Genomic DNA, 26,853 nt, shown 5'->3' on the forward strand with positions numbered 1-26,853 from the left:
CACAAAACTGAGTCAACAGAACACTGAGGAAGATCCATTTTACCCCTGTCAGACATACTTTTTAATACAATCAATCCACACCTAAAAATTTTCCTCTCAGCCTGCTAGCCTGGCACTCTCGATGCTTTATTTAGGCAAATTGGTGGTTTAGGGTTCTTTCATTAGAATGACTGCAGCAAAGTTGTCAGCTCCTCAGGTGCTGCCAAGGTGGCATTTATCAGTTGCTGACTGAGATTTAGGGAAAGGTCAAATCCTTGGGTGTTTCTGCAGACTGAAACTTCTGCATTTTCCCTCCCCTCAAAGGGATTAGAGTGAAATTCCAGCAGGCTGCCCAGAAGGATGAGTATGAAGAGCAGCCTCAAGCAGTGAATTGGAACAGATTCCCAGCAGGAAAGCAGATCCAAGTGAATGAACTCTTCGGTAATAACTAACAAGCAGTGTCCTGTCTGATGATGATAAACACAGTTGCACATAAAGGCCTAGGTCTAGTTGGTTCTCTTATTTGACAGATGCTTCTGGAAAAGCAAACTCACTCTCTCCTCCCTAGAGAGCACCTTAGACCCAGCCCTGTTGTACAAAAGAGTTAATTTGAATAAACATTGGCCAATTCTGTTGGCTATTAAGAGCAGCATTGATGTCTGGGTTGAACTCCACAGACTGTTTAGGGCCCTGCTATCATAACATTGGTCACAGTTACAAACCCCCAGTCAGATCTGTAATTTAACAGGCTGTGCCTGGAAAGGCAATTTTGTCTTAAAAGTTAAGCCAAAAAAGATGAAAAAGGAAAAAAAAAAAAAAAAAAAAAACACAGAAAAACACACCACAACCAACAAAAGAGCCTGAACAGTTTTTCCCATATTAATTACACCCACAGCAGAGAATTTCATGCAAATGGACTCTTTTTGCATGAGCTGTGCTGCTTTTACCCCCTGTAAATAACAGCCAAACAGAAACCAAAACTGGTGCAGGGGGAACTTTGCCATCACGTTTCCTGCTAAACATCTCCAAGCACAGCACAAGCTATAGAATAAAGGCTGCAGCCTTTGGTAAACTGGATGAATGCATTAATTAATTTTGCCTGCCAGCTCACCTTACTTACACATCCTGCCTCAATATTAAATGGAACGTCAGGTGCTCACCTCTGAGAAGACAGGGACATGCTCGTTAATTAGCTGGGCTTGCCAACTGCCTTTAATGAGTTGTTGGATTACTGAATAAACCAGTGTTTGGCTTTCCAGTGAGGCTACTCTGTACTGAGCTGAACACTTCAGTGCCAGACTATTATCTAGTCTTTACTCCTGCCAACACGTGCTGTAAATGCTCTCGCAGCTCACACTGATTAGAAACGTGTTTGAATCCTTGGATTACCCATATCCCAGAACGTGGTGCTGCACTTTCACTTCCTAACACTTCCTTTTCTGCTTTCCCAGCCTTCATAACACCTCCACTGTGCTGCAGGCTGTGGCATTTTTAAACACATTGGGCTATTTTTAAATTATTAATTTTTTTCCTTTCGTTTTATGCTGATCAGTTTTTGGGGCTGATGTACAATTAGTCTTTTGTGATGTTGGACACTGAATGGGAAAGTAGGAGCATTTTGGTTCAGGCAGAAACAAAGCTGTCACTATAAACTTGGATATGTAAAGAGCTCTTATGAGAATGTCTCTGTTCACCAGTAGAAATGCTCTCTGGCTTACTTTGCTTTACACACTGAACTCAGTACAATTAATTAAGGTTCCATGAATTGCTGTTCCAGAGTTCCTCACAGTTCTCAAAACCAAAATTACCCTGAGCAATTTTTCAGAAGTATAGTGAAGCCTTAAGCAGGAAACAGTTGACTTTAAACAAAGATATTTTAAACAGAAGGGTACCTGCTCATATTAAACCTTATCACCTTCCATCTTTTCCTATCAAAAACAATGATCATGTTATTAAAGTCTTTTGACAACTATTTTTTTTTAATTATTGAATCTTGATTTCTTAGACTAGCTGGATTCTTACAGTAGATTAAGGAGTCAGAACACCAAAATCCAATAACTTTAACAATATTATAAAACTTCGCCAGTTAAAAAGGCTGTATAACAACCTTAAATGTTAAATTAAAAATATCTTTGCTTGAAAGTATTTAAAATTTCTGTGATATGCCCAAAGTAAAAAAATTATCTTACTTAAGGACGAAATAGAAATTTCATCATTGGCTTGAACAAAATAAGGATTAAGTGATGGGCCAGAACATAAAAAACCCAATTCTTGCATGTCTGAAAACACAAACACAAGTAGCTGGACCTGCTTGTCATTGAAAATATCGAAAGAAAAGCCTGTAACTTTTACATTGAATTATCTCACAGAGTGAAAACTGGCAGAAGTTTTCAAAATTAATTTCTTATATAAATACCTTTCTTGACAGCCTTCCCAGCAAAGAACAGCTTTAATTTTTTTTTCAAAGACTCAGAAATAAAAACTGATCTAATTTTAAACGGTATGAAAATCACTGTGTAATCTGGGTTTGGCTGTGGTTTTTCTCTTTTTCTTTTTTAGTTTATTAAAGCCACAAGCCTTGTTTGAAGGCAACTGCTAGTCTTAAAACACTTTCAGCTAGGAACTGGTCCATGCATTTACAGAAGACCGTCTAGTTACTCATTCCATACACCCAGCTCACAACTATCAGCTGTATTTAATATCTCAAGATATTTATTCAAAGTTATCCTGAACTATTTTGGCTTTAACAGTCAACATTAAATCTGCTGCCCAGAATACTTAATGCAGTCACAACCCATCCATTGTACAAGTGATGTTAAACTGATCCCCACCATCACAGAACAACCTAAGCAGAAAAGGGAGATACAGTTGTGCCAAAAGGCCCAAGTTCAAGAAAGAAAAATAGGAAAGAGCAGATAAAGAAGATGCAGTTCTGCCAAAAGGTCCAAGTTCAAATAGGACAAATGCCCACTGCATAACCTGAGCAATACTAGACAGTAAAAGGTCTCCTCAAAAAAATCTTTGCATTGAAGAGGAACCTCTGCTAATAAAAGAGGAACTGCCTGAGGTCACGAGGATGATTTCATAACCAATTCAAAATTAGAGATCTTTGAGAAAGACCATCAGGAAGCAGAAGAATTAAAAACAAAAAAAAATAAAAAATAAAAATCAGAGATGATCAAAAAGCAAATGAGCACTAAAGGAAATACATATATGGAAAGAAATTACATAGTCAAAAAACAGTGGAAGAAAGCAAAGAAAACTGAACAAAGAATGGCTTGGTGTGAAATCAAGACAGACTAGAACTTTGGCATTTATTGTTTCAGATTGTCTGTAAGCATAAATTCAGGCATGGAAGAGTACACAGGACAGAACTGAAGTTTAAATGTGGAAAATACAGATATTCATAGCAGGGCAACCAGACTACTCAAATTTATCAGGGCAACATTTCTGTCATCATGGACCACTCACACCAATACCTGCAATTGCTCAATAGCACGAGAAAAAAAAGTGGATAATTTGCAGTATGAATAAATACCTTCTAGACATTAAATATCTCGAGATTTTGTTGTTTGTTCCAATGAGTCACAACCAGTCACTTGTTGATGCAACAAGGCTGCCACAACTTTCATGGACAGTCCCAGGCAGCTAAAACGTGTTATCAGTTTTTAACAAGAGAATGAACTTTTGCAAAACGTTTCGAAACTAAAACAAACCTGAGTCTGTTCCCCTCATTCCACCTCCCAAATTCAAATGAAGTCGGAAAAAATTTCTTCTTAAAGATATCCTGGCAACCTCATGGCAACTGAATCTTTTAAGGAAGATATAAAGAAGATTTAACGAAGACTGAAGGAGTCCCCTAAATGAAATGCAAGACTTTTAAGCAACAATGCAAATCAAATGGCTCAAAATAAAGGTAAGAGAGGGAGGCAGATCTCCCCTAAATCATGATGAAGTAGCGACCTGATTTAACAAGAAATCCTGGGGATGGCGAACCGGGTCCCAGAATCAGGGCATTCATTTCAAATACCTCGTTTAAAATACAGTTTGCACGAACATGACTAGGTGGAAAAGATGACTAGGTGGAAAAGATGACAGGTTTGCAGAAGCACTGGGTTGATGCTCCAGGGAAGGATGCCAGGAGTCACCCTCCCACATCAGTGGTGGCAAGGGACTCCCAGGAGCAGGGCTGGCATCGCCCCACAGGGATGTCTCAGGTCCACAGGGCAAGGTGAAGTGCCCCCTGGAGCAGCTGCTGAGCGTGGGAAGATTTATAGGAGAGAGCAGAACAGGACAGACACCAAAGTTTTCCCATCCAGGAGATGGCTTTGATTGCCACAGCACAGCAAGTCCCACTGGATTTTGCTCCCTGGTTTTCAGCTGCCGGCTGCGGCCACATCCATGTCAGCCCTTGCAAAAAGCACTGCCAGCACCTCGTGGCAAAACAGGCCACAGTGATACATCCCTGTTAAACAGCATTAGCATCAGGAATTAAAAATAACATGTAGGTTCAGGGGGAAAAAAAAAACCCAACCTTACTGATTTTACCTTAAGAGTCTTCCATGTGTTGCTAATGCTGAAACAGTTATCTTTACAAGAGTTATTTTTACATGTTTTCAGACTCTCCAGATCTCTCACCATGCACACTCTTCAGGACTGAAGGCAAAAAAAAAAATAAAAAAAATGAAATAAAAAAATCTCTGTTTCTTCAAAGCTTTGACTGAACATTCAGCACAAACATGAACACAGGCTCATTCTCAGCTTCCACACAGTATTTTAGAGCAGTGGTGCACACACATGTTAAAGAACTGGGTGCTTTTTTTGTCCTCTACTAAGAGGTCACTTCAAAACAGTGAATAAGACAATTTGAGCTTAATGGCTTCTTCCATCTGATATTTCCTATTTAAGCAAATTAATTCAGCTATGCTAAAGCATTAAACAGAACCAACCAGGAGCAACTCATAGAAGAAAACAGAACTGACCTTTGGCACTTACTCAGCTAAGACTGTTCTCATTTCTCTGGTAATACAACATACTGTGCACATCCCTTGTGTGACCCAGTGAGCACAGGGGGGTTGGATGACAGTTCACTTCTGAGGTTTCAGGTTATGGTTTTACTTTGTGGGTTGGAGCAGATTAGCTTTCATGTTTATAAGCAAGTAAAGCAGCAGAAGGTGTAATACAATCACTGAGACTTCCTTGGGAACAAACCCAACGATGTATTTATACCATTTTCCTTAGCTATCTTGTAACTTTTTAAAATTTATTCGTAGAGTCCTTCAGCACCTGTAGCTTTGAAGCATCAGACAAGGTCAGCACAAAAAATAAGCACATTTAACTTCCTAGGGCCAGCTAAAGCTCTCCTGTAACAGCCTCATGTAGGACCACATTGCTCCTGTTTCATGCACCCTTAACACTGGTAATCACCAACAATTTACCCCCGTGGTTCCTTCAGCAGATTATGTCTGAGGTCTGGAAAGGAATTGTTCTGAGCACTTAACTGGTTACTGAGCTGAGAGGCAGGGTGAGCTCTGTCAGACTGTCCCTGCACTGCTCAAGCCACCCAAACTCACTGACTTGAGAAAACAATAGAACAAAGGAGCACCACGTGAGAGGTGCACAGAGCCAGCTGTGCCTCAATGCTTGGACAGTTTTCCAAATTTACACTATACTTCTGTAGAAAACAAGGGTGGCTTTAAAGGGTTTTGAGGTTTTTCTGTAAGTAGAAACTAAACAATTTGCATAGTGAAAATCACACACTCTGATCTCTTCACCACTGTCCTGACCTCTGGATCGATTATCACCAACGGGAGGGATTTTCACCAAGGTTTCCATGGGCTAAAAGTCATCTGTGACACTACAGTTCAAGAGCAGGCATATATTTTGGCTGCAGAGGTTAAGCTGGATGACCTCTGCTATCCATGTAAAACCAGGCAGCAGTCATGATCCTACTGGCAAAGTAGAATGATGATGTAATGCAACAATGCCTATTACTTTAGGGCTTTTTTAATGAGGGCAAAAACTATTCAGGGTGTGATTAAAAAGCAAACAAAAACAAACTAGAAAAAAGAAACAACACGAGTGGCTCAGAAAAGACTCATCCTTCCTTTAAAATTGAAGCCCTGTGCCAAGGAAAGGGGGGGACAACCTTGTCCAAACAACAAGGAGTGCCCTGATTTGCCACCCCAGCTTCCAAACTGAGGTCAAGGCTTGAAACTGCTGCAAAAATGGTGAAAAAAAGTACAAGTGGGTTTGGTGTCTTGTTTAAGCAAAGAATTAACTGGGGTGCTTGGACTACTGCTCATGCTAAGATTATAACTCCAGAGTTGCTCTGCAATTCCAGAGCATTCCCATACATTTGTCTTCCTGCATTAATGCTGACATGAGCCTGAGCAAACAGCATTTAGCCTAGAGAATCCAAGGAGCTGGGCCTCATTTAGGGAGTCAAAGGGAAATTCTGCTGCAGTTAATAGGACACTTACTGAATGCTTTAGGATAATTCTCCTCTCTTATTCTGTACCTTATTCAAGGGTAAGCTCTCCTTTTCCAGCCCTTCAGTAAAGAAGTGGGCTATTCCCTATTTTCCCTCATCTCCAATGCTAATGAGAAGAAAAGAAACATGACAGCTTTTGAACTGCTCCATAAATTTAGTTGATATTCCTTCCCAATACTCATTTCTTCAGGTTTTTTGTCCCTTAGAGGACTGTACCTAAGCTGTGCCCCTACTGAAAGAGGCAGCTGTGGGAAGTGGTGGGGAGGAGAGATTGACACCAAATGCAAAATGAATAATCAAAGGAGTAGCAAAGCCTGTGGAAACTCAGGTTTTCGAGTCTTAACAGAACTCACTCAGCTCCCAATCCACACAAGAAAAGAGTCCCTGAGGAATTTCATTTGAAAGCAAAGAGGAAACAAGGGCTAGTAAATGTTATTGTGACAGAAATAGCAGCTACATACACCCAGCTATTTCTATGACATTACCAAAATCCTCTGCATTCAACATAATCCGTGGCTGCATTGCCAGGTTTGGGACTGGCAATAAGGATGGGACATAGAAATGCATTGCTCCAAGGCAAGGACAAGGAACGGGACTTAGAATGAGTATTCAGAAAGGATTTTTTTCTTCTTTAAAAGTTAAAATTAAAGTTACTATACCATGCTGCAAGCTGTGCCAGAATATTCCTTCTATTATCTGTGAAAATAGATTCTTTATAGCAGAGGCAATCATCAATTTTTCAGGATGTGTGGGGAGGTTTGTTTTTTCCTTACATCTTTCAGGATCTGCAAGCATAGTTTTTAGAACATCTAGATAGATGTGGAAAAAAATTACTGGAGACAGAGTAGAAATAATTTCTAGAGATACTTAGAATGCAAGTCAAGAATATACAAATGCATCACATTAAAGAAAATCAGTATTGAGGGAATGCAGATATGTTTGTCTTGGAAGCACATTGACTTTACTGCCAAAAATACATATTTGACTTTACCACTCATCTTTATAAATAGGTATGTCAAACACCACCAACCCTTGACTTCTTGGAAAACAAAAGGAAACAGTAAATTTGAACAGCCTAGATTTAAAGGATTAAGTAGCAATTGCAAAAGGGACAGGAGGCAGGAATTAATTATTGCACCTAACACTGTTTTTATTCCAAGTCTGTTGATTAAAACTATCATGAAAAAAAAAGTGACCATTCAGTCATGTTAATTCTACTTGCAGGACTACTGAACTTGCATTTTGAAGCCACTGCCCCATTTTCTCCAAAATGTTTTTTCTCTTTCAAAAGATGACACAACCCCCTTTCATGAAAACACAGAAATGCACTGCTGAATGAAAAAAAAAAAAATAAATTCCAAATTTCACTATTGTGAATCATCTCTCCAATCCACAGATGATCCTTACAGAGATTTCAGCAGCAAAATTTTCCAGTTTCCACAGCTCAGCTGGAAGCAGCACCCCTGCCAGCAGTGGCACTTGGCAAAACATCTGGGAATGCCCAACAGAGATGCAGGTAACTGTTTCATCTTTAAATTCTAAGGTGGCATTGTAAAGGGAGCACTTTTTTGCACTCCTCTAAGCATCACCTGAGACAACAAATGAAGAGCTGTGCTCTTGTGTCTCCTGGCAGGGCCAGTCACAACAGGACAAAACCACTGCATGGCAACTGTTTGTTTTCATTGGGCACCGACAAACTAAGGAGAAAAAACCCTTCACTCCCTCTGATACACTGCAAAGACAAAGCTTAATTTCATCAAGGGCACACTGGCTACATCGACTGGATTATTCATTTGGTATAATGGGCTTTGCTTTCTTCCTGCAGCTTTCTCCAAACAAGAACAAAATGAAGATAAATCAGCTCTCACTCAAGGCTGACAGGCTCCATATATTTATGGATTTCTAAGCCCTGCCATACAATGGAAGTGAGGTATTCACCGAGGATCCTTTTCCTCTGCAGTGCTGTTGCCCTCACACAGGTTCTCCCCAGCACCTTGGCAAGGAAAGGCCACAGCCCAGCTCAGCAGCTTCGTTCCTCCTTGCTTCATCGATGAAACCTCCAGCTTTGCCTCTCCCAGCACAGAACCCACTGTGACACACATGTGTGAAGGCTCACATGACAGAACAGCCCCTCTTTGATCCTCCAAGCAAAAGCCTGACTGCCTTTTTCCGAGGGAGCACCACCCACGTAATCCCACTGTGCAGTTTGGAGAGCTGACGTCATGGAACCTAAAGGTTACTTCCCCCACCATCACATACACCATTGCCATCTTGCTGAAGGCCTGGCCTCATATTGGTCACACAAGGAACGAGCTGGTTGTGCCAACAAACCCAATCCACTGTTTCTAAGAATGAGGTTACTGATTCATCAGCTGCCCCATATCGTGGCAACGCTTTCCATCCCTTATTAATTTGGAAAAAAAGGTTTGGCTTACTGCATTGCATCATTGCTTTTAGATCAAGGAGAAACCTCTGGCACAGGACATTATGGAGAATGTTAACCTGTGATAATCTCTTCGCAAAGAGGGAAAGAATTATGGAAAGTTGCTGAGCCAGACTTTTTCCTTTGACTTACAACACATTGTAGTTGTGATGGAGTTAACTACAATGAACAAACACTAGTCCTGTGCAAAATAGGTGCAAAGTCTCACAGCCATTTGTTATTCTGTTCATCCAAACCCGAGGTACCACTGCAGAAGGTATGTCTGTGGGCAGTACACACTGCCTGCGTGCATTTAATGTACTGTCTTAAAGGGAAAAGGGAATTCAGTTTGCATAAAAATAGCCTCCTCTCTAAGTGTTGCACCTGCTGAGGTAAGATAATCATGGAGGGGAAGATGATGTCCTGGATAATCACATAAATAAATCAGCACTGGCCTCAGAAAATCTCTGATGCTGCCTGAATACAACAGGCAGAAGATATTCACTCACTGTCTGCCTTTCCTGGCCTTACTTCTAAGCAATGCCCATTACACAGAGAGAACCCTTTTGCAAGCCATTTAGGATTCTCAGAGGAGCAGGTATCTAAACTATTTTTTTCTTTTAAAGCTTTATGGGGAAAATACATCATGCAATATCCCTCCATTTTTCCACGAGAAAAAGAACAAAGCCAAAGTAAATCAGCAAGTGGCACAACATGCCAAAACCCAGAAACAACATGAGCAATGAAATTGTACTTATCACTTAGAAAAATCTAAGCCATTCATTTGAGATGCTTATGTTTGGGTAACCTTTGGAAGAATGTTTGCTGTTCTATTGTACAAACAATGGAAATATTAGATAAGGAAAATAAGTGCAGTTGCCAAGAAAGCCCTATGCACTCCTTTCAGACAGTTAAACATATAGATATGATTTTATGGATATATAACATACTGCCTACAGCAGGAGTGTCAAATGTACAGAACCATTCCTTCTAATCCCAGAGCTTGTGTGGGTCCCAGGAGTGCAGTGCAGAAACCCCTGGTGAGCATCTGCTCTACTAAAAAGTTTTGTCCCAGACTTTCTTATAGGCCCTCTTCAAACACCCAAAGGTTACAGTGGGGTCTCCCTGGAGCCTTCTCTTCTCCAGGCACCACAAACCCAGCTGGGATCCGTGTCAGTAATTTCAAAATGAAGGAGCAACCAGGACCCAATTCCTTCTTAGCCAGCCAGCCTCTCGTGGAAAGTGTTGGTCACTTTGCCAGGCACAGATCCCTGAGAGCACGTTGGGGCACTCAGGGGGCAACCAGTGTTCACTGATGGCCCACAGAAAAATGCCAAGTCATTACAAGTTCCCACCAGCTCGACCACACTTGGTGCTGCGCGAACAACGAGGTGAAATATGAGTTTAAAGTTCGTCTGCGGGTTTTTTCCCATGCAAGGCAGGAAAAAAACCCTCTGAGACCTTGGCTCTGACAATGCTGAAGGTTTTTTTTTTCATGGGGAAGGCTGTTTTCATTGTTCAAACCAAACCTTCCGTGTGGAGAGAACATGTACAAATAAGGGCTAGATGTGTACTTGGAGCTTGGCTTCTGGCCTGGGCGTGTTGGCGAATTGGCCTGAACTACAAGAGATGTTTTGACACCACAAATAAGGAATTAGGCAGTGTGGTGATCCGGAGAGAGGATGAGCGGGTCTGCTTTTACAGTGCTTTCAAGATGCTGCTTTGAAGATTTCCAGAGTGCTGCAGCTTAACATCACAAAGGAAATCTTAAAATCTACTTTCAGAGAGCTGGCGATTTTACTTTCTAAAAAAATTACATAATTGGTCAAACAATATTCACCCTAACCTTAAATTTAGAATAACTTCAGAAACTCTTGAACTTACAGATAGTATTTGGTGGTTTATGCATGATTAAGTGTATTCTTTTAACAACAACAAAAACAATGCTATTGCCAGTTTCTCTACTTTCATAAAGTAAAGCTCACTGTGTTTTTATAAATTTCAGTCTCTGGCAATCCATTATTTTATATTTCTATTTTAAACTTATATTTGTCTGACTCAAGTACCTTTCATTCCTTTCCCAATTTCTTTCTGAGTTCCTTACATATCTGTTGCTGCACCTAAGTGCAATTCAGTATGGACCAGCAAGAGTACCTTCCAAAAAGAGTAATTTGTTGAAGGTGCATTTTTATAGAAGCAAGTGTAAGGAACCAAAACTAATGAGTACCATAAAATAACTGGTTAATTTTGTTGTATTCAGTCTATCTTCGTCTTTTACCTCATAGTTATAATTGTGAAAGGCTTTTTAGACTGCAATAATTAAAAAAATAAACACAGAGTTGGCCTCGTAGATACTCAGTCCATATCTCCCACAGAACAAACATGCTTTTGAAAAGAGAAAGCAGCTTCTCTGGCATCTATTTTAACTAAGGGCAGTTCTAAGGATTGAAAAGTCAACTTCTGCACTATAGAAATATTATCACTTAACTACTAATTGATACTGTGTCTTTCCAGAAAGCCTTTTTACAGTATCCTAAGAGACCTATAGCTAAAACCCTTTTTATTTTCTATTTTCCCTATTAAAAGTAGGTTCAACACCGGAAATTAATGCATTCAAGTATTTTAAGCAAGAAATCATGGAAGTTAATTCACTATAATAATACTATAAGAAATAAACATCTTTATAACATGAAGGGAATATAGATGAGAATAAAATTGGTCTGTACTCTATAAAATTGTGGGTAAATATAGTTAAGCATTGGAAAGAGTGGATTCCAGCCTCATTTGGGATTCATCCAACTAACTCCTCACACTTTATAAGGTATCACTCCTTTATAAGGTATCACTGATGCTCCAGTGGGCCTCAAAGATTCCAATTGCATGGAAAATTATACAACTGCCATCACAGCTCTGCCCAAGGGGGAATTCAACATTGTTTTGCAGAGACAGAGCTAGATTCTGCTTATTTGTTGTACTCCTGGAATAATGAAAGTGAAACTAATCTGAATATAAATATTTTTAAAGGAAATTCAAGTCGACACATATTTGTATTTTTTTCATATAAATTACCTCCATAGACTGTGAGGAGGTTCTTTCTGTGAGCACTTAAATGGGAGCTTTTCATTCTAATATAATCACTTTAATGCAGGAAATCCCTTAGGCATAACTGAGAGCTGGGATACACACTGCATCTATAGCTGCAGAAGCAATCAAAGAAAATTTAAAGAAGACTCTGAAGACTTGTAATCCATAATAATATTATTAATTCATTCAGCATGCAAATGTTATTCTACTCAATATTCAGCAGACTTCTACAGCTCCACACTAAATTAACACAGGACTTCAGAAAGCACTGGTAAGTGTAGCTTCACAACAGTGTAAATAACATTTGAGTTACACATGTGTCTTACCTTGAGAAGTTCAGAGCCTTTAAAACAGGAGTTTCTAAAGGCACTTTGAGTGTAAGTGATTGATTTTACCGATCCATAGGTGCTACATCAAATATTAACATGAGAAATTAATTGCTGAGTAAACTCTGGGCTCATTACTACTTATTTTTTAAATACTGAGTAAACCAGTAAATTCAGATTAGGCCACATTTTACCAAATTATAACGTGCCTGCTGCCAGGAAACATTTTTCCCCTGTTCCAATAACTGCTTCAACCATATCCCACAAAATTACAAGGACTTTGGAAGATAAATTCTGAAAGAATTTACAAGCCTGGGAAGAACTAAGTTCTAGGGTCCTTTCTGCTGTTTCATTCCTATTCACTCAGGACTCTTGCTCAGCAAAAGTTCACTTGGTTCCTTGAAAGAAGTGTCCTGCAGTAATGCTTATTCCATTATTTATCCCCATAAAACTCTGTAAGAGGTGCAACACACCAAAGGATGAAAAACAAAGGAAGTTCAGTTAACTGTGCTCCACCAAAAAAGGTGTTGGTTGGAAAAGTGATGTTCAGGCATAGCAGCAAATTGTGGAGGTTTGCTGCAAATACCAAAAGATAAAATCATGTATGTCAATAATTTATTTGCAAATCATTTCTACTTTATATTAAATGTCCATTTCCATATAAGAAGTGGTTATGTTTCTTTCCTCTAAGAATAGTTACACCTTCAAGAATATTCTCTTCACTGTATTTTAACTTTCTTCACAGAGCTTGGAAACAAGAAAAATAATGGGTAGGGACTTAGAACTAAACATATGCCTATATTTGTCACAAGCCTTCAAAGTTTTTCTGCTATGGATACTTTCTCTCAAGTGAAAATTTCCAAGTTTGACAAGACATATTTCAGGCAGATTCTCTCCTAGAACAATTTTTCCAAGCCCAAACAAGTAAAAGTAAGATGTGAACTTAGCGTGGGAATCCCTATTATGCGATCTAATTTAAAATTAAAACCCAGAGCAGAGTCTCCACGATTCTAAGGCTATGCTGATTGCCACTTGAAGCTGGAAACGTTTTTCCCTAATGCACAAGTGATGAAGTGCACGTAATGCTTAGAGGAAAGTTACCTTATCTGCAGTATCAGATATAGATTACTGCTGGAGTCAGCGTGCCACGCCGCTTGGATCCATATGCTCCGTTCCAGTATGAGGAATTAAGTTTCCCTGATGTCATAACTTGAACAGATAATGCAATTAAAGTCTCCTTTGAAGTTCACATTGACCAGGTAACCAACAGAATGAGTTGGCAAAGCTTTAGTCGAGTCACCACAGTGAACTCGGCTCACCCAGGTTGAGACTGATGTTCTGCAAAGGCTGAGGGACACTGAAAATGCTCAGTCCCTGTGAGATATTTATAAACCAGTGTTTATTCTGTCCTGTAAACACAGAGATCCTGCACTTCTATCTGGCACTCTCCAGGCGTGTCAGGAATATGTCAGAATTGCTGCATGTTCTCTGAGGAGTTGGTTCCCTTGTGTACAACAGCTCTGAAAGACTGAGGGACACCTGCAAATCCCAGACAAGTGACAGGGTCTCCTTTTCCTCCCTCAGTGCTCCTCCTGGCAGCAATCTCCCTGCAAGAGAAGAGGGCCTGTCTGGCGGATCAGATATTTGGGCAAGACTAGAGAAAGGGAGAGATCTGTTACACAATGTTCCATTTGCCACTAGTTACTCTGGAACACAAGATTGCATGGGGCTGCTGAAGTGCTACTGAAGCTGGATGCTCGTTTTCATACAGAATCAGCTTGATAATCCTCTGCTGAAAAGGTGCAGTTCACAGCTTTGTAGGTTAAACAATAGTGAGGCTGTGTATGATCAAGTGTGAAGAATTTTCTTGCAGATGAGACATTGATAGCTGCTCCTCTGGGACCCTTCAACTGGTGTAATTTATAGTATCACACTACAATTGACATGTTTATGATTGTGCCAATAATTCAAGACTTCTTGAGGCATTTAAACGGGAGAGGTAACTAAATGATTAATTTTAGAAAGAAGAGAATGGAACAAAGCCAAGACTTCTATCTTCTTGAAAAAGAAAAGAGCCTAAAATGAACATCTTGGCTACTTTACAAGCCTAGAGAAATATTATAGACTGAAAGACTGTTTAATTTCCAAAAGTGTTACTATTCCTTGGAGATACAGTGATGAAAATAGAATTCTCAGAATGAAGTAGAATTTCACTTGCACTAAAACAGAAAGATTCATGATCAGGAAAGTTGCTTGAGGAGGGGAAACATCCCACCACTGTCAACGCTTTATGGGGACATATTTGGCACGAGCATTGAAAAAAAACAGACTAATAAATGGTGATCAGGTAGACAACTTCAAAAACACTTAGAAGAACAGATAATGAAAAGTTATGATTGGTATTATTAAAAATGAGAAAGTAAGGAGTTTCATTATACATACAATAGAAGTCCAACTAATAAAAACATTGACACAATCAGACTGATAATTTAAGCAAAACTATCCATGGTAATAGTGAAGATTTGCTACCTCTATAAATATATATATATATAATTCATAATGACCTACAAAGTAACATAAGGTGCATCTCAAAAGGTCATTTCATACTCTCAAGATGCCCAAATACCTAGAAATTCTCTTGAAGCAACTACTTTGCACCTCCTTACCTCCAAGAGCATATATGTAGAAGTCTGCAATGCCATAAAACACGTGCTGATGTTGCATGTGCCTTCTAAGGAAGAATTAGTGCAAATGGCTCTCAGAACAAACAGCACTTCTTTTACTCTCCTGCCATCTTCAGCTATAGCTAGGCTGTTCTACCCTCTTTCTTCGAAGACTCTTGTTTTATTATTTTTGGGGAATAATGGCAGCACCATGAGAATTCTGTTCAGGTTTGAATCAAAACCTCTTCCTTTCACTACCTGGGGAGCGCTCATGCAAAGCTCCCCGATTCAAGCGAAGTGAAAAAGTCCTTACCTTCTGTTGGTGATGTCTTCAGATGTCTGCAGAGCCCCTCTGTTTCCCCATATGTCTCTTTAATTTTTACTACTGCTTCTGTCCCTCGGAGTTCCATGAGGGAGCGCAGTTCCTGCAGTGTGCACCCAAACTCTCCCGCATGGTTGGCCTCGTTTCTTTGGTTCTTGGAATAAAAATCGCTGTTTGTCATGTCACCCATTGTGGCTGGTTGTATTGCTCCACTTGTTGTAGTCGATTACAATCTTAAAACTGTTTTAAAAATTGAAGGAGAGGAATCTTGAATTCCGATTTAAGAAATTAAAAAGAATCCAGTGTGTGTCCGGCGAGCGACGTGGAGGATTTGGAGGATGCCTCTGGCGTGCAAGGTGTCCCTGACTGACTAGTGGTCTGCAGAATGGCTGCTTTCAAGGCTGCAGACCAGCTCCACTCCATTCACCATTTCCCATTATGTTGCACCCAAGCTGTGGAATCTACATGGTCATTTCTTCCTCGGGACCTTTGGGAACAAGCAGAAAGGACTCATTACAGGAGTGTGCGACAGCGCTTTACAAAAGGTGATTTTTTCAAATTTATTCTGTCATGGCAGGTGGACTCGTCATTTCAGAGAGGCTGTGTGAGATGTCCTGTGAGGTGCTGCAGCACCGACAGCAAGGATAACACCAGTTCTGCCTTAGATAAAGCTCTCCACAGCTAAAGCACCAATAGCAGTGTCTCTCACTTTAATCAAGTCCCAAGAGCACCCGCTAAATGAGATGACTCATGAATATTAATAAGTAAGCGATTAGTCCGGCATGCAGGATACACCTCCAGTACGTGCTCTGCTTCATACAGCTACATCAGCCTGTCCTCTGACCAGAACAAAGCCTCTGATAAAGGCTGAGAGGTGACACAAATAGGTCAAACACAACTAGTTTTCATAACGGGTTAAAGCAAAACTGTTTTTCACCGCAAGGAGAGTGAGACTGGTGGAAAAAACTAGAGCCATCATTACAATTGCAGAATACATTTCAATACATTACATCTTGCAGCCTTGCCTTCTGTGCAAGGGAGCACAGCCCAGCAAAGAGAAAACACTGGGGTGGCTGGGTTTGAGCAGCCACAGCTCCTCCTCAGCCAGGCACCCCCTGGGTCCTGTCCCAGCACACAGACACACACAGGATGGGGCTGGGTTCTCTCTTTTTTCTTTTCTTCTTTTATTTCCTCCCCCCTTTTTATTTTCTTTTTTTTCCCCCATGTGCAGTGTTGAACAAGTCCCGTTTGGACCATCTGGGAGACAGCTGATTACTTGCTAAAACCAGCCTTTAAAACCTGTTTCCCCTTCCCATATTCTAATGAAGTTGGTTTTAAATACTGCTGAAACCAGCTATTATATTTGGCACGCAGAGTTTTAAAAGAGATTAAAGGTTTCTTTTTTTGCCTCAAGCGGGTTAGTGAGAGTGCACTGTCTAATCTATAGGTCTCAGAACAGTTTTCATAATAAAAAAGATCTTTCAAAGGGCACACCAGCAGCCTAATGACTGACCAACCTGTCACAGGCAAAGGGCATGTGTTGAACTTTCTAGGCACAGTAATACACAGTGGAAATGAGTACCCAGATAAAGCACATAAAGAGGATCCCGATGTGTTTGAAGTCCCAGCTTTATATTTGTACAACAATTTTAATCTCCCACCCACATACAGTTGACATAGCACGTAGGCTCAGTATTTCCACTATCTAACTCTGTTGCATTGCTCTGCACATGACAAAAATCAGGTCCCCTGGATGCACCAATTCCTCTGCCCATGGTGGCACTGCCAGCTTTAGAGCTGCCTAACAATTAGCCAAACCAAACCTCTACCAGCCCTCTCATCTACAGCTTTAAAACTCAACATTTCTTTGATTTTCATGGGGAAAAAAAAAAAAAGAAAAAAGGGAAGTACCAGCTTTACTATGATATTATCACTATGATACTACAGAACACAGTTAAAATAGCAGCCAACTGCTACACCTTTCTTCTACACATCCTATTTATTGATACATATTCTAGTCTTAAGAACTTCTGCCACCTCACATTTCACATGTTGCTTTTCAGGTTCACTAGGATTTCTGCCCAAAATGTGGCTTACAGTGAAGAACAAAGAGAAACTAGAAGTAGTAATCAAAAAAGGCCTTTATTTGCCAAGCAATAGCCAAAGAGGAGATGCTGTGCCCTGTCAACACGCTAAGCTCTCCATGCTGGGTAATGCTCACAGCCTCGATTCATCCCTAGGTATGGCACACAGAAAAGACCCAACTCACACTATTTATCTGTTTGTAAACAGGGTGGGTCTGTATTCTGAACAGAAACAACATCAGCCTGCAGCATGATTTTGAAAAAGTTGCAGGACATGGATGTCACAGATGCCCAGTCAAACAGATCCCATCCCAAGGGGTATCGAACAGCCACGACCCCAGCTGGTGATGAGCTCCTCCTTCCTCCCAGCAGCATTTCAGACTCTTCCTGGTGTCAGCTGTGATAAGCTGCTGCTGGCAGTCACATCAAAATGCAGATTGAGGTTTGATTGGGAGGCATCGATAATAATAACGAGCAGCTGAAATGACAGGCTGCCTTTTACTTCCAGTGGCAAAAAAAAAAATAAATCTATTCCAAGATAAATTCACTTCAAGATTTTGAAAACTGGGCATCTCAAAAGCCATGATGCTAAGAAAAAAAAAAAAAGACAAATAGCAAAAAAAACACACTATTCACCTAGCCCTAGCTAGTCTTGTGAGCTTTTTAAACATTCCCCTAATAAAATAAAATTATTCCTATGCTGTTCCATAACACCGCAGACAAAGGATAATTATCAGTATTTTCTGAGGAGACCCATCTACTGATTTAATTCATGATGCAAAGGGTACTAAACACAGCAAAGACTTTTTCTACATGATTTTTCTGTGGGATATGTCCACCCCCCTCAATCAAAGCACTTCTTTAGGCTCACTGTGCCATCACTACAAATTAATATATTTGCTTCTATTCTTAGAAATTCTTCGTCATTTGTCAGCCACAGCAAGACAGTGCTGTTGCTTTTTAGCATGAGTCATTTGCCTGCTTAATTTTTAATTTCACCTTCAATGAAATATTAATCAATAAACAACAAATATGAAGTTTACGCTTCCTTCGGTGCTTTAAAAACAAATCCCTCCGAGTCTGTGCTGTTCATGAGTCACCCAACGCTTTGCCACCAAGGAAACAGCACCTCAGGTTTTTTTTTTTGAAAGGCAGATGGTAAAAGACAACAAGCACAGAGCGTGACTGACATTATTCACTGATAGTGCATCTCCCTAATCCCGTGGAACAAGATATGCAGCTTCCATCTGATCCCTGAATCTCCCTTAGGAAAAGCCCAGGCACCCTGCCAGGGCGTGTGCTGGGTTAGCAGGGCTGACACGCGACCACCTCGCCCCTCCCACGCTGGGAATATTCCCCTGACAAAAGGAATGAGAACTCAGAAAGCTGTGGCTGGCACATGGCAACATTCCCATTGCAGGGGCTTTGCCTCTCCCCAAAATACATCTGGTTACCAGAAGTGGGTGAAACTTCCACGGGTCTCCTCCACGAGAAACCTGCAAGTACCGCACGAGGGTTTCGGTGGGGTTGTTTTGCCTGGTGTTTTTCGGGGGAGGATGAGGTTGGGGAAGGGAGAACATTACAAAACACACTCCCAACATGGATATTTTCGAGATGTAGATGTAGTACAGGTGAACTACCAGGCAATCCTGATGTTAAAAAAGCAGGTGCTACTGATGCAGTTTTCAATCAAATTGAACAACCAACAGGATCTTGTGTCCTAATGGCCTAATAAATAAAGCAAGCTGAATTTCGTGCTCTGGGTGCTGCCTTCACTGGCAGCAGCACCAGTCTGCCAGCAGGTCACAAGGGATTTGAATCCCCCTGCTATGGACTAAACTACCTGGGGAATAACACCTCTGGCAGCCAAAGGGAACATGACCCAGCAAACCACAGGTTTCAGCAGCAGAAGGTGCATTGCCCTGGCAGTGGAAAACCTCCAGGGAGCTCAAGGACTTCTCTCTTCCTTTTCAGATGTGCCCTGAGTCCCTTCAGGGCCTCCAGGCCAAAATTTCTCAACCTCTTTTTACCCAAGATCCGTTGAATCTCTTTCAATGCAATGACCACTATCTGTGATGGGCTTCAGTGGGTTTAACTTATAACCAAATGCCTCCCGGAGCACAAAGAGCCACCACCCTCAAATTCTGAGAGCACAGCTTTTCACACCATCATTCCCTCCTCCATTGGGTACATTTGAGCTCATTGTTCCCCAGGAGAACAGCTTACAGGGAAAATGGTCCCCCTTAGACAAGTTCAGCAAAAGAGAAGTAAAAACTCCAGTAACTGGGAAACTAATTTCACCTACAAAGTTGGACTGTTCTCCCAGACAAAAGCAGTCACTTGTCTCTTTTTACTTATTCTTACCAGTGCTTCTGAATCAAGAAAACTGAGTAAAAATATATCCCAAAGTGCAGTTTGAAAACAACAATATGCTGTGGCCAAGGGACAAAATAGCAGCCCACCTAGATCCTCCTGGGGTAACAAAAGACTTTACATACTAGAACAACTGAGAAAAATACTGCCCTTATTTTTTCTCATTAAAAAATCAGAATATAAGTCAGGGATTTTGTCAATGATGTCGTGGATTTTTGTTGTACAAATGCACTACAAGCTCAAACTGTTTCCTGTTTGGTTGTTTTTTTGGGTTTTTTTCCAGAGTGACTGTGTCTGGAGGAACAGGCTTCCATTCCTGTAGAGCCCAAGTCAAATATTTTTCATCTTCTAGCTGCTTAGAGGAAATGCATGCCAATTAAAACAGAAGCAATTTGGATGAGCTAACTGCAGGCCTGCTGGGAAAACTATTCTTTGATTTCCCTAATCAGGAAAAGTCTCATCTTGGAAGCTTGTAAATATTTTCACAGTGTGTTAGAATGTAGATATCGTCACTATGTATTCTGACATCTGATTTCATTTGGACTTCTACTGGCAGAAAAGTTAATAGCTGGGTAATGAACCAGATTTCACCAGATCAGAATCACAAGACTTGCCTTTCACAGTCCTTGAAAGTCTGGACAAATAATGGTTTCACAGTGAACCAGAAAAAAAAGTAGGATATATTCATAATTTGACTGTTTTCTTTTAACTGTCATCTAAGATCATGGTAACTCTGCTCTCAAAATCTGCTGATGGAGGGATTGACTGCACTAGAGGATGAAAAGGAAATCACCCACAGTGAGGGCAGAGATCAACAAATCCCAGGTACTATTCACTCATTGTGCAACTGGGAAGGTATCACACTGAACTGGTTCTCCTTGAATTAAACTGAGGGAATTAGCAGTTCCCAGCCTTCTGCATGGAGCATTACTGTCCCCCTTGGGTTTTTACTTGGCTGTAGATAAAATGCCAGCTGGTCCTTGGGACCTATAGAGAACCTCCAAGTAAGGGGGGGAAAAAGCACCGAAGCATCACATTTTAGTGAGTACAAGGTACATAACCAGACTGATCTGCATTCATTGCATTAGAGACACCATTCCTTGATAGAACAGCAGTGGAAGTAGATTTAATGGAATTTTCCCTCGAGTCTGAACAAAATCATCTGAGAGGGATTTTTCCAGCCTGCAGTGCCTCGAACTCTGACGTGAGGTGCTGGTGGCAGCAGGTTGACAACATGTTGCAGAGGATGAAAACTGCCAGCAGACCTCTGCAAGGTGAAAACAGCTGAGGAAGAAAACCATAACCTGCTCTATGGAAGTCTCCAGATGTGTGAAATAAATCAGGTGTGGCCCAGCTGTAGCACCTTTTACAATTTCTTGTTCTTTTCCTGTCAAAGACAGAATGTGAATATAATCTTTACGGATCAGAATGAGATTGGATTCTCTATCCAGTGGCCAACAAAGTTAATCAAATGCACCCAACAATGCTCAAACTCACACTCTCTTAAAACAAAAACTGGCTTTGAAGCTTAATTACCAGGAATGCACAAGATGCAGAAAGAACTAAAGAAAACTACCATCTGAATAAAAGCAGTTTGGCACCTTTACAAGCATGAAATTTTTGTTTAATACCCAGAAGTGCAGAGTGGATAAAGAAAGAGAAACTGAACTTTGTATCTGAGTGTTGTCTGAAAAATATTCCTGACTTCACCCTCACATTTCTTCATAAATTTCAAGTTGCCTGAAGTTAATCTGTGCATCCATAAAGAAGCTGTGGCTGCCCCATCCCTGGAAGTGTCCAAGGCCAGGTTGGACAGGGCTTGGAGCAGCCTGGGCTGGTGGAAGGTGTCCCTGCCCATGGCAGGGGGCTGGAGTGAGATGGGCTTAAAGGTCCCTTCCAACCCAAACCAGTCTGTGATTTTCTGATAATTCATTCATGATGAGCACACACAAATGAGACATTGGATGCTTCATTCAGTTGTAGCTCTTAGACAGAAATATATTTCCCCTGATAATAGGATGACATTAAGGCGATTAAATAAAGGTATTATTTTAAAAAGATTACAGAATGAACACGTAAAAAAAAAATAAAAACCACAGGTAACTACCTATCATAATCCCTTAATAATTATTTCAGTCCTTTCAGTATGAATCCATGCCTCTAGTCAGCTTGGACTTCTTGTACCAGTTTTGCTATCAGGTAGGATAAATAAAAAAGGATTCCATGCCTAATGTAAGATGCCATTAAAGATTTGAAGGCAAAAAGGGTAATGTCACAAAATAAACATTCATTAAAGGGGCACAAAATATCCTTAATTTCAGTTATACAATAAACCTATTCACTTAGGATTTCTATCAAACAGAATCTAACTCTTGCACAAATTTGATGACATTTTTTTCCTTGCTGTACTGGTAAACTGAGGGCAACTTAAAATAAGAGTTGTGAAACAAAACCACCCCCAGTGCCTGCTGCAGTGAACAGTAATGCAGTCTATAATTTGATACCAAATCTGCTTTCCACTGTTCCTCATGTAAATGGCTCCAGCAAAGCCAAATGAACTCCTGACAGGAACAAAAATACTATTAAAGGAATCAATTCAGTCGCATTAAATCAATGAAATGACTCTATCAGTGACTTCTGGGGCACTGGATCAGGTCCTGCAGATAAAAACCTTCCACTCCTGAGGCCAGGTCCTCGCTCTGGGAATGCTGTCAGCAGACACACTGCAATGAGGAACCAAATCACCTTCAGGATCATCAGTTCCTGAGCACTTTTCCCAGTTCTGGAATGCTCCAGGCTCAGCCACGGAGCACCTCAACACCTGCTGACTGCAGGAACCTGCTCCCAGAGCCCCACACAACGTTCCAGATGCTCACAGAGACATGACCTGCTCTGCAAAGAGATTTTTCCAGTAAAGTCTGTACCAGTCACCAGTTTTAAGAGCTCTCTCTCGTGTCTTGACATCAATTTTTTTTTGTTTTGCTTTCAGTGATAAAATGAAAGGTTATTTTTCATGAGCTATTTATTCTCCCAAGGCTCCAATTCCACACTGCAAAGTAGGTTTGGGGTTTCTTTTATTCACTGCCTTCCTACACACCACATAGTCCTAACTCTTGGGGTTGATTTTTTGGCACTGAACAAAGACCCGTTCTGCACCCCATAAGCTTTACAAAATTCATGTTTTCATGTATAACTGCACTGATTTTATACAGAGACTAACAGCACAGTTATTCCAAGGAACACCAACTGTTACCAATTTATCAAAAACACGGCTGAGAAAAAAGCTAAGGATATTCAGACTTCAGACACTCAGATACCATTAAATAAAGTAGATGTGGAGAAAAAAAAATCTATATGGAATGCTCTAAAAGCAAATAGAGGATCAGCTAAGGAACAAACCCAGGATCCAGCACAGATTACTATTCATATACAGAGCTGGGGGACATGGAGGGAAACCTCTTTTTTAGTAGAAAACACAGGAAAAATACACTGCAGTGATACCACACAAATGTAGTGGTCAGGTACAAGCTCATCACCATCATCTCCAGGACAAAATGGTCAAAATTTCTTCCATTCAACTGAGATGCCATTTTTTTCCCCAAAAAAATTATAGTTACGTTATTATATATATGTGTGTATATAACTACAGTTACATTATTATATATATTGCAATAAAATATTATGTATTATTATGTTATAGTCTATTACAGTATCAAGCCAGAGACAAGGATGAAAAACCCTATACAAAAAAGAGTCCCAAAACCCACAAAACTCCAACTCAGATGTTTTCTTTATTTTTTCTTCCTTAAAAAGCAAATTATTGAAACACAAGCACTAAAAAGATGAAGGCTTTTTTCATTTGCCCTGTGTTTGTGCATTTTAAATACCACCAGATCTCTTAAATCTAGAATTTGAATTACCTCATGACCTTTACCATCAGCAGATACCATCAGCTGGAAGCACACAATTTCAAGGGAGTTTGAGAAGCCTGTGCTTTCACAGTCTCTGTGCCTAGGACCTGATTATATCTCATTTTAATCAGCAAATTCTCCAGAACACCTTGAAAGAAATAGGTTGTCCAGCTCCTTCCAACAAATAGAATCTCAGGCTTGACAGAGTCTAATTAAATGCAGCTGATACCTAAAATTTTGGGACTACTTTTCAGTCTCTGTTGAGAATGGACACTCAATTTGGTTCCTAATTGTTCCTTTTTTTAGTCCACTACTGATCATTTCACTATAAAAATATTACATGGCCTCTCTAATTTTCATACCTTAGGACTACCCAAATATTTAATAGTACCATTAGCACATGTATACCTTGAGCTCATTGGACCTTCCTTTTTTGAACAGTATTTTACAGACACTTTTAATCCTAAAAACTGAGACTAATTAAGATAATCTTATCTATGCCTGGACAACCTGTCAGACTTTTCATCAATAAATTACAACTTTATTTTGTGATTCCTGTGCCACAGCACACCTTCCCTCCTGACTCTGCCTTGGGGGTTGCATCAATCCACTGCAGGTTTGGGAGTTCTTAAGTGGTAACAGAAATATTTCCAGCACTGGGTAGAACATTGTCATTCCAGTAGCTGCAAAGACTTAAAAGAGGCCAGCACTTTATTACTTTTTAAGCTGGAGATAAATGGAAGCCTTTTCCTGCCTTATTAGGAGCGTGAAGAGCAAATCTCTACTTCAGTGGAGATCTGTGCTCCAGTGGAAAAGCTCTCATTGATGTGAACTATAATTTTGCTGGTTTACTTTTGTTAAAAAGCTGACAGGTGTCATGTTTTCCATAAGTACAGATCTGTGAGACAACAGAGAGAATAAAAATTCAAAAAACCCCATAACTGGACAGCTGCAGCAAAATGCATTTTGTTGTGTCCTGTTCTGAACTTCGAGGCCCCAAACCAAACCTCGCTGGGTCAACAGGCATTTCTTTACAAAAGCTCAAACTGTAAGGATGAAACCAGAACAAAAACTGAACCTAAGCCACTGAACAGGGGAAACAGGTCAATGGTTCTGTGCCTGATGAAAAGTTAGGGCTTCTGAAACAGAAGAGAGAACAGCCTGAGTTGGAGGAGACCTAAAGATCATCTCATCCCACCCCCTGCCATGTCAGGGACACCTTCCACTAGCCCAGGTTGTTCCAAGCCTTGTCCAATCTGGCCTTGGACACTTCCAGGGATGGGGCAGCCACAGCTTCTCTGGGCAACCTGTGCCAGGACCTCTCTTATGAAGAATTTCTTCCTAACAGCTACTCCAAACCTAAATTACATCCAGCAGGTGAAAGTCCCAGCAGCTGATTATTTGACTAAAAACACCTGCTTAAATAGCAATGTTCCTGGGGTAGCTGATTGCTTAGGGAGTAACCCAGTTTCTCCTGGAACCTGCTGGAAACACCTTACAACATAAACAATCTATGGCCAAGATTAAATCCAAAATATTTTTCATAGAAAAGACCTTTCCTGTATTTCCATCTAAGTCCACACTCCTGTAGTGTGATCAGTGTTGACACTCACACCCCTAAGACAGAAGTTCAAAATTCTACACAGCAACCCGTGGGAACCCTTTCAGGGGGAATAAAAAACTACAAAAGCCCTGGCCTTGTTCTGCTGTTTCCTCTGTTCTTCTGTCAGCATCTATCACATAAATCAACCAGCCATTAGCACTGAAAAGGGCTGGCTGACTGCTGTTGGTCGTGCCATTCTATAAAAGAAGTAAAGAAAATCAGAGCAGATGAACAGACCTTTAGCCAAGAGACAGAAGGCCAAAGCACAGCCACACTAAAATGGAATCAGATTGCTGTAGTTAGCCAAAAAATGCTCTAATTTCAGTATTAAACATACAATAATGTATTTTATCTAAGAGGGGCTTCAAGACTGAAAGCAGAGAAATCCATTTTTCCAGAAATTATTAGTATTTTTCAGGGAAATAGGACCGTTCAGCAAATGAAATGCTGGAAACATGATACAAAACTCCATGAGAAACAGTTGGTCCAGGAAAAAGAAAAAGGAAAAAAAGAAGAAAAAAAGACCAAACACAAAAATCCTACCCCAAACAAACTAAACCAACTTCCATTCCAGTCTACATTTGCAGTCCTATCATCTGCCACCTTGGTTTCACTGTCAGAAGCATCTTATTGTACTATTAAATAAAGATATAAAGCCATGAAACTAATACTGCAGCTTTTAGTGCAGCACCATTGGCTGTTAATAAGATTCAGAAAATCCAGCTTCCATGCAAAATAACTGTAAGCAGAATAATAAAACAGAAAGAACACAAGCTATGAAAGCAAATCATCTGGTTGTTGAAAAAACCCAACCAATATATTGCTATTTAATGACTGAATAAAGAAACATATACAAGTGGAATTGAGGCACATTTTTCATATGCAACATTCCCATAATGGCTGTAAAAGGAAACTGCATGCTTTAATCTGCTTTTCTGAACATATACGTACATTTTCATTTTGTTAAGAGTAAAATGAGGTTTTGTATATTTTCATTAAAAATAAAAAAAAAAAAAAAGAAAGGCAAAATCTTTACCAAAGATCAGACTATTTGATTTTTGGGGTGGGATGCACTTCTCTAAAGTGAAAGTAGAGAGACCAAATTATAATAACAGCTGTGCTTGGTGCCACAAGGACCATCTAAGACAGATTTTTGCTGCCACCTGCTTAGTGTGTCATAAGAGACCATTTTAGTTAAGTAAATGTATAAAACCTATAAAAGCCTATCCTGCTGCGTGCCTGTACATTGCCTACCTGTATTATATATTTCTCAGAATTCAAAAGGAGCATGTTGAAAATACAACAGATTTAAAAATCAAACTTTAACAGGTTATAAATCACTAAAAATTAAACTACCAGCAGTTGAAAGCCACCAGTTTACATGTTAAAGTTCCTATAAAACTTGCCATCTGTCTAAATTTCTTTTATGCCACAGAACCTTCAGTGCATCATTATGCAAACCCCAGAGGTAAAGAAAAATAACTCTTTAGCTTTGCTACATTTTACAGAAAACAAGTTTTGTGGTAGAAGACAAAAGCTGCTACTTTTCAAAATACCCACATAAATAATTTTTGCAGTCACACCGAGATGCCA

General features: G+C 40.2%; 1 protein-coding gene across 18 annotated transcripts in view; it reads right to left on the reverse strand.

Moving 5' to 3' along the window:
• ATP2B2 (ATPase plasma membrane Ca2+ transporting 2) overlaps positions 1 to 26,853 on the reverse strand; it is a 408,955-nt gene that overhangs the window by 158,816 nt on the left and 223,286 nt on the right. For all 18 annotated transcript variants that reach the window (XM_064668162.1, XM_064668150.1, XM_064668159.1 and 15 more), the window contains one exon: positions 15,281 to 15,776. In XM_064668162.1, coding sequence (XP_064524232.1) covers positions 15,281 to 15,479 — 199 coding nt within the window. In that variant the 5' untranslated portion in view covers positions 15,480 to 15,776. The remainder of the gene's footprint in view (positions 1 to 15,280; positions 15,777 to 26,853) is intronic.

The sequence above is a fragment of the Pseudopipra pipra genome, chromosome 11 (genome assembly GCF_036250125.1).
Source record: "Pseudopipra pipra isolate bDixPip1 chromosome 11, bDixPip1.hap1, whole genome shotgun sequence".
In the NCBI taxonomy this organism is placed as follows: domain Eukaryota; kingdom Metazoa; phylum Chordata; class Aves; order Passeriformes; family Pipridae; genus Pseudopipra; species Pseudopipra pipra.